At 44.3% G+C, this 14,245-nt stretch overlaps 1 protein-coding gene across 2 annotated transcripts in view; it reads right to left on the reverse strand.

Annotated features, from left to right (window-relative positions):
* The window catches only part of LOC309711169 (UDP-glucuronosyltransferase 2A2-like), a 28,634-nt gene that overhangs the window by 6,909 nt on the left and 7,480 nt on the right, over positions 1-14,245 (reverse strand). The window contains exons 1-2 of one of the 2 annotated variants that reach the window (XM_082541262.1): positions 6,679-8,650; positions 2,288-2,777 (exon numbers count right to left, since the gene is read on the reverse strand). In XM_082541262.1, coding sequence (XP_082397388.1) covers positions 2,288-2,777; positions 6,679-6,885 — 697 coding nt within the window. In that variant the 5' untranslated portion in view covers positions 6,886-8,650. Of the gene's footprint in view, positions 1-2,287; positions 2,778-6,678; positions 8,651-14,245 lie in introns of those variants that run through there. The other variant, XM_082541261.1, reaches the window with a different exon arrangement.

The following is a 14,245-nucleotide window of genomic DNA, read 5'->3' on the forward strand; positions in this document are numbered from 1 at the left end:
TCAATTGTTACACCTGGTAGAGCAGAACGCTGATCATTTTATTAAAGATGAAAGACTTTAGACAGTTTTTCAACTCACAGTAATGCCATAGTGATCGTTTGATATATGGACCTGCAGCGGAGTGTAGGTCCAGACACGGCTAGTGAGGTCAGACTGAACAACCGGATTGTTCCAGGCGGCAGCGCTACGGTTGCCATGGTTACAGGGCAACGCTCTCTCTGCGACTGTGTGTTTCTGTCACGGTTCTGGGTCCGTTGGACCCAGTATTTTGAGTTTATTATGTTTTGGTTTATTTTTGCATTATGGATTGTTTTCTGATGTTCTGGTGCTTTGTTTATTATTATCATTATACATCTGTTTCTATTATTCTTGGTGAGGGATCAGTTCTTAGGTTTTGGGTTCTCATGTGTATTACAGTTTCTGTTCAGTGTCTAGTCTGTCTCTCAGGGTCATGTCTGCATCTGGTTTAGTAATTCTTGTTTCCTGTTTTATTGTGAAAGTCTTTGTCTTATGTTAGTGTGTGCAGCTTAGCTCCCCCGTCTCGTTAGCCCTGATCTCCCCCAGCTGTGTCTCCCTTCTGTTGCCCATTCCCTCATTACTACCCTGTGTATTTAAGCCCTGTGTTTTCCCATGCTCGGTGTTGTGTCGTACCCTCAGAATTATGCCTGTGTGTTCAGTTCTCGGTGTCATTGTTCTGTTCACGTTTTCGTTTGTCGCCAGCAATAAAGCTAAGGTTCTCAGTTTCAATTCAGTCTCAATTCAATTCCAGAGTCTGAGTCTCGCATTTGGATCCTCCTCTCCATCCGCCTGCACACAGAGCCCTGACAGTTTCCTGGGTGAGAGAGCGCCTTTTTGTTGTTGTTGTTCTTGTGCTAAGCTAATACGCAGAATGCTACAGGCATAGCTCTAAAGAATGTAGCCTCATTGGCAGTGTAGTCCGTGTTGCAGGGAGAATGGACTGCCATACCCGTTATGTGTCTGTGAGCAAGAGGAGGGAGAAAAAGGAGAGTGGAAAAGTACGAGCTGTCACTGAGCAAAAAGAGCTGGATGCATGTAAATATAATAATAACCACTGCAGCCAAGAAGAGTGCCTGATGAGCCCAGTTGTAAGTACGTTATTAAGACTCGACTGTACACTGTGTTTGTGTTTTCCTCCGAAACAGTAAGTTCCATTGGAGCAGCCTTTCAACGCCTCTCTCTGTCTCTTGCAAGCAAAGTTGACCCACACAACAAAGTAAAGCTTTTTTTCGGCTACGAGCCCAACACGGAACCCACGGTATTAGCCAGAGGTCCCTTTACTACGGTTCGGAGCCGCGGACCTTCAGTAATAGTAATAAATCACACAGCAATAGTACATTCATGTAGTTGTAAAAAGCATAATAATATATTAAGTAATCCAAAGTATTCAGAATGTGATACTGTCATTGAGTAACGAAACGGAATACGTTACAGAATACATTTTGGGGCATGTATTCTGTAATCTGTAATGGAATACATTTTAAAAGTAACCTTCCCAACACTGGTGTTCATGACTCCACCATAAAAAAGACTGGGCAAAAATGGCCTGCATGGCGGAGTTCCAAGACGAAAACCACTGCAGTGCAAAAGGAACATAAAGGCTTGTGTCAGTTTTGGCAGAAAATATCTTGATGATCCTCCAGAGTTTGGGACAATACTCTGTGAACTGATGGGACAAAAGTTTAACTTTTTGAAAAGTGTGTGTCCCAGTACATCTGACGTAAAAGTAACATGGCCTGTAAATGGTAAATGGCCTGTATTTGTATAGCGCTTTACTTAGTCCCTAAGGACTTTGGAGTGGTCCAGTCAAGGTCCTGACCTGAATCCAATTGAGATGCTGTGGCATGACCTTACAAAGGTGGTTCATGCTTGAAAACCCTCCAATTTGGTTGAAATACAACAACTCTGGAAAGATGAGTGGACCAAAGTTCCTTCACAGCACTGTAAAAGATTCATTGCCAGTTACTGCAAATGCAACCTGCTGCCAAAATGCAAAGAGAGCCCCGACCAGTTATTAGGTAATCTGGCAATCACATTTTCACACAGGGACATGTAGGTTTGGATTTTTCCCCCTTAATAGAAAACGCCTTCATTTAGAAACAGCATTTTGTGTTTCCTTGTGTTATCTTTGTCTAATATTTCAATTTGTTTGATGATCTGAAACATTTAAGAGTGACACACATACAAAAAAATAGTAAATCAGGAGGGGGACAAACACTTTTTCCCACCACTGTGTATCAGATAATGACATTATGATGTGACCTCTGACCTTTGATCTCACTATAGTATTTATTCACAGACAGCTTCCAGGCAAGTTCAGTTAGCGTGGATGACGCCACATATGTCACCATGTTGATCAGTCTCTCCACGAACGTCATGCGGTCGTTGTATGGAAGAGGAGCTAATGGAACATAAGATGGTGACAACGGGGCGTGGCCACAGTGTCGCTCCATAACACTGCCAAAGCTGAAGCGCAGCGAGAGGATGAGTGGCACGCCGAGCATGTCAGCCACCAGGTCGCCACACATTGCAAGGGGGTCTTGTAGGATAACATCGAAAGCACTGTCCTGCAGAGTCGCCATCAGCTGCTGGTTCTTCAGCACCCCATCACACTGCTGCCTCCCAAAGTCCAGGGTGCGGCCCATGAAATCGTTCATCTTCATGATCTTTTGCAGCGGTGAAGAGGTGTGTGACTCGTACATAGAGAACTGGATGAATTCGTGCATGGTGCCCACATATTCCTCCCTGCTATATGACACCTGCAAGTGAAAAAACACCTGATCAGGTTTATTGTTTAGTTACCGCCCAGTAATGGTGTGTAAACTGTCAGCCTGGAGATTAAAGACAAGATAAAATAAGTCATGAAACATGGAATAAAAGCCTCATGCAATTGGTGTTTATGAAGATATACTGTGTTTGGCTTTGTGCATTATGAACAAACATCTCCACTTTGGCCTTTTCTGTCCAAAGGACCTTAATCCAGTGTCATGGTCTTGGGCCTGTTGCCCAGTGGTCGGTGTATTTTGGGTTTTCAAATTAGGTTCAAACATCTTTAGAATTTTTTCTTAAGTTTACATTTCATGTATTAGTCTACAACTTCTGTTATATCCTTTGTTGGTTGATTTTGGTATTTGTAGTAATCTTTTATTTTGAGTCCAACTAGTTTTTGCTCCTTTCTTGCTTATAGTAGTTTGCATTGTATTCCTGTTTTAGTTTGTTTGTTTTGCCACTCTCTGTGTTCCCTTAGTATTTTTCCCTCCTCTGTCAAGTTGCTTGTATTAATTTCATTAAGGTGATTGTGTTTTCTCTGTTTAATTATTACTTCCTGTTTTACTTGGAGAGAATTTGTGCTCCTTGTGCTTTGCTTTTAGTTTTGCTTCCTTTGTCTCGTCTGCTCTGATTTGGTTCACCTGTGTCTTGTTCTCCACTTCCCCTAATCACCCACCTGTGTGCATATTGTCTCACTCTCCTTTTTTCAGAGTGTCAGTTCATCTCCCCTTCTTGTCTCTCAGCTCCAGTCGCTCCTAGTCCAAGTATTATTTCCCAGTTTATGGCTTTGAGTTTCATTTTGTGTTTTATATTCCACATTGTATTTTCCCTGCAGCAAAATGGCTCATTGTGAGTTTACCACAGCCTGCCTTACATGTCTGCATTTGGTTCCTCACACATCTCGCACTTTGCAATCTTGAAAGTATACTCTAACCATAAAACAGCCCCCGCAGATGCTATTCCAGAGGAGTTTGGAGAAAAGGTGGAAAGCTTATTCAGGATTGCATTCACAAGTCCTTTGATTTAAAGATTCTATCAGTCGGGCTAAGAGGCATTGACACCATCCTCAGGGACAACCCATGATTACTTCAGTTGCCTAGGATTTCTAAACACATTCTTGGTTTCCACAAGAGAATTGATACGAGTCCCCTCACTGGCTCTGCATCGTCACTATTTCCACAGACTGGTTTTTCCTCACCTGGCCCTGCATCCTTTTTGGCAAGCCAGTGGTCAGAGGATGAGGAACCTTTCCCAGATCATCCCGCATCTGTGGTCAAGAAAGAACACTGCACTTGCCACACCAATTCCTTTCCACTGTTAGACTGCTCTTCTGCCTTGATGCCACTGCTCAGCTTTCCAAATGCACCACTGAACGACACAGGAAATCATTCCTGCCCGTGGCCATCTCTTGTACAACTCCCTTTTTTTTCTGCTCTTGCTCTTGACGAAGGCGGTCGCACTTTTCTCCTCTCCTCCTCTCCCTTAGCTTCCCTGCTTAGCCTCTTGTGTCCTTGTCTAGTCTCGTATTTTTGTATTAGTTTTCCCTGGAACACTCTCTCACAGTCTGTTCTTTAAAACCTAAAAGAGGAATTATGGATTTGATCAACTGGTCCCTAAATGCAATTGACACCCCTTTCTCAATGAGAAGTTTGGGCTTGGGTGAGCCTGAGTGCTGAAGATATCTACCTATTCCGAACCATGGTAACAGGGTTCTTGCTGAGCTGGCTTGGCCCTGACTTATCGAAGAATTAAGGAAGCGGAACCGGCTGTTCAAATCCCCACAAGGCTGCCCGCTGGGATTGAAACAATGGGAAGAGGTGTGAGTTTCTCAAAATGGGCTCATTGAGTGCAGCACAGATAAGATCTTGGAGAGGCTACGGCTGTCGTGAATACTCAGAATAAGATCTCTGACTGCAGACTGGATTACATCTTGGAAGGGCTCGCTCGGAATAACATCTCTGAGTGCAAATTGGATTACATTTTGGGGAGGCTCACTGCGGTCGTGAGTTCACAGAATTGGCTCTTTGAGCACAAGAATGACAACATCACAGAGCGCAAGTTTGATAACATCATGGCGAAGCTCGCGGCTCTCCAACGGGAGATTGAGAGACCAGTGTTGGACTGTTAGAACTGCTTTGAAATTCATATGAGCTGTTCGCACTAAAGTTAAAAGTTAAAAGCACCATCACTTCATGCGGATACCCTTTCGGCGCCAGCTGCGGTCTCAAGACTGGAGCCGAACAAAAACACCCTGATAATGACTGTGTTTAGTCTGTTCCTTCCCATTCCCTACAAGGCCACCTGGGTTGGCTGGAAGACTGTTTACTTAGCCTAGCAGGGCGAAGGACACTGTCTCAGCTGAACTCTGGACACGCACACACATACATATACACTGATACACACTCATCCCCCCTCCCTTTCCAAACGCCTTCGATGCTTGTTCCCTCCTGGGAACACGGCGGGTCTGAGTTTCTCTGATTCTGATTGCTGGAAACCCAAACAAAACACGCAATAAGAGGCTCTAATGTAAGTGTCCTGTTAATGTTGGTGGCGTCAGTTACACAATGGACCCAGAGCCAGCACAGCAGAGCCAGCAGTGCAGAGGCAGGAATGCATTTCTTAGTTGGACACCACTTCATAAGAAGAATGGGATGGGCGAAACTTCAGCATCTTCAATATACTATTGTTGTGTGATTTTTATTACTATTAATGAAGGCTAATGACGGCCATCGAGCTAACATTGTTAGCTGGTGTTAGTTGAGGTTAATTCATTGACTGCAGATTGTTAGGCCATTTCTAAATACTCAAGTACGCGAGTCCGTAATCACGTTTTCGCTAGTCCGGACTTCACAGTTCATACGGGAGTCTGGACTTTCCGAGAACGCAGCGCGATCGTTCTACAATTGGAACGGTGGTGTACTTGATGACACCACAGCTCGTGAGTTTTTATTGACATCCCCTCTTAATTTAACTGTGATTAATATTTGCAATATAAATGACACATGACATTAAAAAGAAAAAAAAATACACATGATGTAGTAGATTTCTTTAAGAAAAAAATTAGCCTAATTTTAAAAAGTATCTTAAGCACTTTGGCAAAATTCACTTTTATGTATCATCTGTTTCATAATGTCTAATAAGCTTCATACAGTTAAGCACAATCACTTCCACAGGTGAAGACGCTGAAGCTGGACCAGGCGAGGATGAAGACGCTGAAGCTGGACCAGGCGAGGATGAAGACGCTGAAGCTGGACCAGGCGAGGATGAAGACTCTGCAGGTTCCGCAGGCTGGATGGCTCCATCAGACCCTCCAGCGGAGACTATTACAAAGCCAGCAGGCATGGAGTCCTCTGGCAGACATGAAGGCAATGGGTGCTGTGCTGAGCACTGGCTCTGCCCAGACAGCGCTGACACGGAGTAGTTCTCTGGGGGCTGCTTAACCTTCAGGGGTCCAGAATCAGCTGGGGACTGAAACCTAGCCTCTGGGGAGGCCCTGGAGTGCAAAACTGTGCCCAAAGCAGCTAAAGTGCGAGAAACACCCTGGGTGGAAATTTGATTTTCTCCCTGCATGGAGTGAATGAGTGACACTGGAGACAGAAAGAGTGATGGAGCTAGCGGGGACACTGGAGCCTGGGCTACGGCAGACACTGGCGACACTGGAGCCTGGGCTACGGCAGACACTGGCGACACAGGAGACTGAGCTGAAGGTGGCTGCTGGGCAGTTAACTGAGCTTGTGGCTGGGCAGCTAAACGATCTTGAGGGTGGGCAGCTAGCTGAGCCGAAGGCTGCTGAGCAGGTGAATAGCTGTTCACTTTCGTATCTGCCACAAAAAACATAGCCCCGGAGTAAACAGTTCCACAGTCCAAAACAGGAAAAGAGTCCTCACTCACCAGAGCCGGCGATTCAGAAGTCCGAACGTCCGGCTGTGGGTGGCGCGCCAGCGGCACGATTGTCGTTTCCTCGCCACAGACAGCTCCGACAGGCCGGGCAAAACCACATCCAGCGGGTCGGGCAGCGAGGCAGTAGTGGCTGAGAGAAGGTGTGGTGTGTTGTGGCGAAAGGCCTGCATGGTCGGGGGAAGCGATTCCAATAGCCATGGCAGGCCGGAAAAGAGCCGTTGTAGCTGGCTTTCAACGGCGCAGCGAAGCTCTTTCGGAGGGTTTTCCCAGCCACAGCCTGAGGAGCATCTCCACATTGTAGGTAATGTCGTCCCGGAGCTCCTCGGACGGGTTTAATGCCGCTGGGTCCATGGTGGCTGGCTCGTACTGTCACGGGTTGCCGAGGCAAGCCGTGTGTGAATCATTTAGGACCCAAGATGCGGCAGCTCTGGTGCAAGTGAGTTTATTTAGCAAAAGTAGATACAAACAGAGATGGACTGTGGAACTGTTTACTCCGGTGAGCTTAAAACTAAGAAAACCTAAACTTACTCACATAAGACAAGGACCTTCAGAATAAAACAGGAAACTAACAGACACAGAGAACCAGACAAGACACTGAACTGAACAGACAGACTCACAAGCAGAGACAGTGACACCATAGACAGACAGAGGGAACACAGAGAAGTGGGAGCAGGCAGGCACAAAACAAAACCCTAACGAATGGCAAACCGAACCCAAAGACATCACAGAATAAACAAGAACACAGAATATTATAAAGAAACACAAAACACTGAGTCGTCAGACTCAGGACTAGGGATGGGTATCAAAAACCGGTTCTTGTTGAGAACTGGTTCCCACTGTTTCAATTCCTTGGAATTGTTTGCCATTTTTGCAAACGATTCCCTTATCGATTCCAGTCGCCCCGAATGATGTCACCACGTTGCGGAGCGTCATTTACCTCGCAGGAAACACGGCGCGTAAGCGGCTCAAACGCTCAAAAGTTTGGTTATACTTTACGAGAACGGATGACAACAGGGCAACTTGCAATACTTGCAAAGTAGATATTTAATTTAAGGGAGGAAACATTACGAATATGCAAAAGCATTTGCTCACAAAACACGTGATAACCTTAAATGAATGTCGTGTTTTTAATTCCGCTCCGGACTCGTGAATCTCAACCCAGCAGCAGCGGTAACGTTTGCACGTCCTCTCCCGTTAATGCGGCAGGTAAATAATCAACTAACAGTGCATATTATGTTAGCGCGATCTGCCTTATTACAAAACCTACCATTACTGTGCATTTAGGTGACCATGATGAGAGAGACAGACAGAGTCTGGCTCAGATGCTGCCAGTTCTCGCTGCAGTCTACCGGTAGCGTCTCCTTTCAGGCCAGGATAGACGAATGTCACCGAGCAGTGACTAAGTTTGTGGTAAAAGGCTTGAACCCATTTGCCACAGCAGATGCCCCTGATTTTAGGTTAGTGAATGTGTTTAATTGTAGGCAGGGACATTACTGGATATTCTTGTGTAATTGCTACAGAATAATATTTATTTTATTATTTTACATTTACAATTTTTTTTCCTGGGGACCCTGTGACACCCCATTGAAGAGCCGTAGGCTGGATCTCTTAAGATCTCACTGTTGGGTTTGTAAGGCCATGTTACTCCTAAATTTCTATCTTGTTCAAAGAGAAGATGTAAAACAAAGTTCTAAGCTAATCGACCTTAGTGTTCTCCTTTTTTATAAAGAATCGATAAAGAATCGAATCGTTAAACAGAATCGAAAATGGAATCGGAATCGTGAAAATCTTATCCATACCCATCCCTACTCAGGACCATGACAATATTAAGTAATCCAAAGTATTGTAACGGAATACGTTACAAATAACATTTTGTGCCATGTATTCTGTAATCTGTAGTGGAATACATTTAAAAGGCTCCTTCCCAACACTGCTTTCTGGAGGAAACCAGGTCTTGTTAGGTGAGACGGCATCCATTCCACTTTGGATGGAGCAGATTTCTAGAAGTCTGGCTACATGGCTATGGAAGAAAGCAGTCCTACATATTTATTTAATATGTGCATTGAAGAACATATCCTGGTCAAAAATGACTCCAAGATTCTTCACAATGTTACTAGAGGCCAAGGTAATGCCATCCACCACTGGGTTTTTGGGGAAAAATTGAAGACTAATGAATCTGTAAATAAATAAACTGTTGTGTTGGGTGTATTACAGAAGCGATTTCATTCTCTGTGCTAGCTAATGCAAATGGTCACATAAACCTTTCTGTTTTCAAGTGAGTAATAAATAAATCAGCTATTTCTGACTCAGCTGGTATTAATTGTGTTCTTGTATGTATTAACATTGAGACTGGTGAATTGTATATAGAGGTTATCTTTTGGGTTAAAAAAGCCTTCTGATGTCAGAATTGAGTTGAGTGTTTCACTCTCCAATAATGAATTACCTGAGCTTATTTTTTCTACCTCTGCTCATTGAAAGTCTGAGCTCTGTTTCTGAGTTAGCAAACATGATAACGACTTTACCTGAATTAGGTGCTTCAAAGACTGTTTCTGCTAAAGCCAAGCCATTATTGTTTGAGCCTATAGGGGCTAAAACTGTTAAAGTTTTTGAGAAATGAATAATAACATACCCGAGTCTCATCAGCAACTGCTCATTGTGTGTCTCAGTCAGCTCATTCTAAGTCCATTGGTGATATTCCTAAGCAAGCCCTAGCAGAGCACTGCTTATTATGCTCCTGAGCCTGGATTCCCAGAGACTGTTTACTCTTCACTGTTCACTGCCTACATTCCTAAGACTGTTAGTAGGGCATATGTGCAGGTCCTTCCAGACAATATTTATGTATCACAACTTGCACTCTTAGAGACTGATGATCTACCCGGGGCCTCCCCTGAGTATGAGAACCCTACACCCATCCTCACTCCCTGAATGGGGGTGGCTAGGGTCCAGCTTGTTCCTGCACCCAATGTTTTTTTCCCAGGGTGGGGGCAGGTGGGTCCCAGCTGCAGCGTCAGTCTCTAAGGAGATCTGCATGTTCTGCAGCGCTGCCATAGCCTCCACAGTCAGCTATGAGTCCAGTCCTAGCCTACGCAACCTTCACTTGCATCGGCTGGGGCTGGCATCAGCTTTTTGCGTCCCCCGAGTCTTCAATATCCCTGGCTCCTCAGCAGAACCTATCGGTCCCATGCCACCTAAGTCAAAGGTTCCCGCTCTGCCTGAGAGTGCAGGGCCTGAGCCAGAATTCAATGTCCCATGGCATTTGAGTCACAGAGGGGTCCTCACCGACACTGTCATAGGTGGATTCACAGGGGACATAAGTTTAACACAGAAGGGAAACCCTTCTGACGGGAAGAGCAGTGGAGCAGCCAAGGGAAGTAGTAAACATAAACACGAGTTGCTAAAACTATAATTTATTTTTAAAGAAAGCACTAAAATACTCTGGCCAGGCAGGAACATGAAGTTAAAAACATTAAAAGTAATTAAAACTATACAGCCAAAATGCAATGGCCTAAGCCATGGAGGTCAAGTCCCATAAAAATCCAAACGGTGCAGAAACCAACAGGATCGTCGCCGTCCTGTCTGCCTCTTCATTCTGGTGCCAACTAGAAAAAGGAGAGAGGGCCAGCGGCAGTCACCATTCTTAGATTCCACTGGAGGTTCGTCTTAGACGGGATGGATCGGGACTTACCCTGGATGGGCAGAGCTCCTAACTCCGCCCACCACTGTGTTGTGCTTCACACGCGTAGCCATAATTTCACCGTCCCAGGGACATAAGGCACCATCCCGCTGCCTCTTAATCCCCTGCCGTGGGCCTCTCTCGGCGAGGAGCTACCTCCCGTCAACACCAACACAGACCTCTCCGCTCAGCCCCGATCACTCTCTCCAGTGTGCGGTCGTCTGCGATCTCCGGTCTCGTTCTCCTTTGCCGCATGCCTCGGCCAGCTGCCTATAGCCGGGCATCTGTGCCGCTCTGCACGGCCGTCGCCCACACCGGTTACCACGCCATGTCTCTCCTCCTCTTCCCCTCTCACGCTCTCTCTTATTAAATAGCTATCTCCAACCCCAGGTGTGCCAGGTTAATGATCAGGAAGGGGGCGGTGGAATGGGCATCCCCCCGGAACAAATCACATAACACAACATAAGCATGCAAAAACCCAATACAATAAAACACTACACGCTAAAAATATCAAAGAATAAAACTCATCACTACATGCAAGCAAATAAAAATATCAACTTAAACTTTGTCCATTCCACCCTGTGACATCACCATCAGTGTCCAGCCAAGCCACCAATAGTGCTCGGTCACCTTCACTGATGGCAGCCTCCAGAGCTGGCCTGTTTCCTCCCACATTGATGCTGGCCCCAGGCCAAACCACCAGAGGTGGTCCACCTTTGCTAGCCACCTCTTTGCCGATCAGTGAAACTTCATGACTGGTTTCCTGGACAATTCTCTTTTCTCTAAACTCCTCTGTGATAGTGCCTGGGTCCATTTTATGGTTAGAGTATACCGTCACAAATTGCAAAGGGTGATGTGTGTTAAGAACCAAATGCAGACATGTAAGGCAGGCTGTGGTAAACTCACGAGCCATTTGGCTGTAGGGAAAAATACAATGTAGAATATAAAGCACAAAACGAAACTCAAAGCCGTAAACTGGGAAGTGATACTTGGGCAAGGAGGGACTGGAGCTGAGAGACAAAAGGGAAGATGAACTGACACTCTGACAAAAGGAGAGTGAGACAATAGCTGTGTCCCAAAACGTCGGCTGCATCCTTCAGAGGCCGCATTTGAAGGCCAATTACGTCACAGCCAGGCGACGAAGGCTGACCCAATTCGTCGACTCCTTCAAATGCGGCCGACAAATGCGTCCTTAATTTCCCCGAATTTGAAGGATGGGTCGGGTGTGTCCTTCGTGGCCCGCCATAGCCCAGCCAATTCCAGTTTCCAACAATGGCGGCCGCTACTAAGTTTTAATATTACTCTTATTACTCTTTCTGGGTCACAAAATAAACTTTTAACATATTTTCAGGCGAGAAAGTAGCTGTGTAAACTTTAAATATCTGCTTGGTTTATCAAGACATCGCGTATTTGTAAAAGTGCTCCGACGTCTGTTACCCACCCGCTCGATAGCTAGCCGGGGGGTTCAATGGTCACTCGACCCAGCGAGAGCAGCGGACTCCTGGCTTCATCGTTTTCAGACCCCCGCTGTCTTTACCTACTCAGGTTAAACATGATATATAAGTCACTCAGATAACTTAAAAATGTAATTGTTTCCTTTTTCGGTGTTTTATTTGTTCCAGAGTAAATCAGTTTGGCTGAGATCAAAGTTGTTATCTTAGATTAGATTAAATAAAACTTTATTAATCCATCGGGTTCCTCCAGGATTTTCACACAGCTGAATAAACGTCAAACAGAAAACTGATTAAACAGAAGTGTGAGACGGTCGAGAATTTATGCCAGTGTCCTGTTATATTTTAGATAGTAAGGAGCAGACGGCTGAGATTATTAAACTCCACCGAGAGAGCTGTGATGCAAATCTGAAGGCTAAACTGTCCCATTTTACAGCCTCGCAGTTCCGGCTTTCTTGGTCTTCGAAGGACCCGGCCCACGTAGACCGCGAAGGCCACGTCCTCCAAAGGATGCAGCCTACGTTTTGGGACACAGCTAATACAAATACAGGTGGGTGATTAGGGGAAGTGGAGACCGCTGTGGAGAACATGACGCAGAAAAAGCATTTGACAGAGTTAACTGGAAATTTCTATTTGCAACTTTACACAAATTTGGTTTTGGATCCTCTTTCATAAACTGGTTAAAAATATTATATAATTCCCCAACAGCTTGTGTTAGAACAAATGACCAGACATCCTCCAGCTTCTGTCTCTTGAGGGGCACCAGGCAGGGATGCCCACTCTCCCCTTCACTATTTGCAATTTTTATTGAACCACTAGCAGCAGCAATTAGACAGAATTCAGTAATTAAGGGCATAAAATGCAAGAACGTGGAACATAAAATCAGCCTTTATGCGGATGATGTGTTACTCTTTCTCCAAAATTCACAAACCAATATCTCTGGGGTGATTGAATTGATAAACTCTTTTGCAAGAATATCAGATTACTCAATTAACTGGTCAAAATCTACAGTCCTACCGATTAATTGCTCCTTCCATAATTCCTCTTCTACACCACTGCAATCGGGAAATATAAAATATTTAGGTATTAATGTTTCTCCCAAGCTTGCAGATCTAACTAAATTAAACCATATCCCACTTTTAAAGAAGGTAGAAGATGATCTGGCTAGATGGAAATGTCTACCCATATCACTCATGGGAAGGGTTGCCGCTATAAAAATGATGGTCTTACCAAAAATAAATTATTTATTCTCAATGATCCCAACTAAACCGCCACAAGATTGGTTCAGATCTCTAGATTCATGTATGTCCAAATTCCTTTGGAAAAATAAACCCCCACGTATAAGCTTAAAAACACTACAAAAGACCAAGGATAAAGGAGGACTAGAACTGCCTAACTTTCAGCACTACTTCTTAGCCAACAGGCTTCAGTTTATCTCAGGATGGCTAAAACACACCCTCTTAGATGAACCTTGGCTAGATGTAGAACAAGCACTCTGCAATAATCTAGAGATCTCAGACCTACCATTTATCAGCTCAAACATCCAACGACATGAATGCTTTAAAAGCATCAACATCAGCTCTTCAGCATGGTGGGAGTTTCTAAAATTGACGGCGTCTTCATTAATCCCATGCAAACGTACACCTATCTGGAACAACCCTGACATATTACAAAACAATAATATGATAAACTTTTCAGATTGGAGTGATAAAGGAATCAAATATTTAGAACATATACTAGAAGGAACAGAATTTATTTCATTTGACGGACTAGTTACACAATATGGGATCAACAAGAAAAGATTTTTAGAATATCAACAAATTAAATCCATAGTAAAAAAGAAATTTAAACCGGGTCAAGTTGAACTACAAACACCACCAAGTGTGGTTCAATTTCTTACTCTTAAACCCCCAAATTACTATCCAAAATATACAGAATGCTTTCTAAAACAGATGAATCAATATCACTTCCTATTGCAAAATGGGAAGCGGATTTATCAGTTAACTTAGACCTAAACTTCTGGTCTCAGATTTGCTTAAAAACCTTTCATCTAATTAGAAATCCCAGTCTTCAATTAATTCAATACAAAATATTACATAGAGTGCACTATACAGGTCATCGGATGTTCAAGATGGGCTTTACGTCTACCAACAACTGCTCACACTGCCAAACCAATTCACCGGACAATTATATCCACGCTCTTTGGTTCTGTCCACCAGTTCAGAAGTTTTGGCGCGAGATATGTGAAGACTTATCGAAGTGTCTGAAATGTAACATTCCAACTTCCCCCTTAGTGTGTTTGTTGGGCAGCTTAGATAATGTCACTTCAGAAAAGAATATCGCCCATATGGTTTTCACTGCCCTATGCATAGCCAAGAAAACAGTCCTCATGAACTGGAAAAATAAAAATAATCTTAATTCTAACCAATATAGA

This window comes from Aulonocara stuartgranti (genome assembly GCF_965226115.1).
Source record: "Aulonocara stuartgranti genome assembly, chromosome: 7".
Lineage (NCBI taxonomy): Eukaryota > Metazoa > Chordata > Actinopteri > Cichliformes > Cichlidae > Aulonocara > Aulonocara stuartgranti.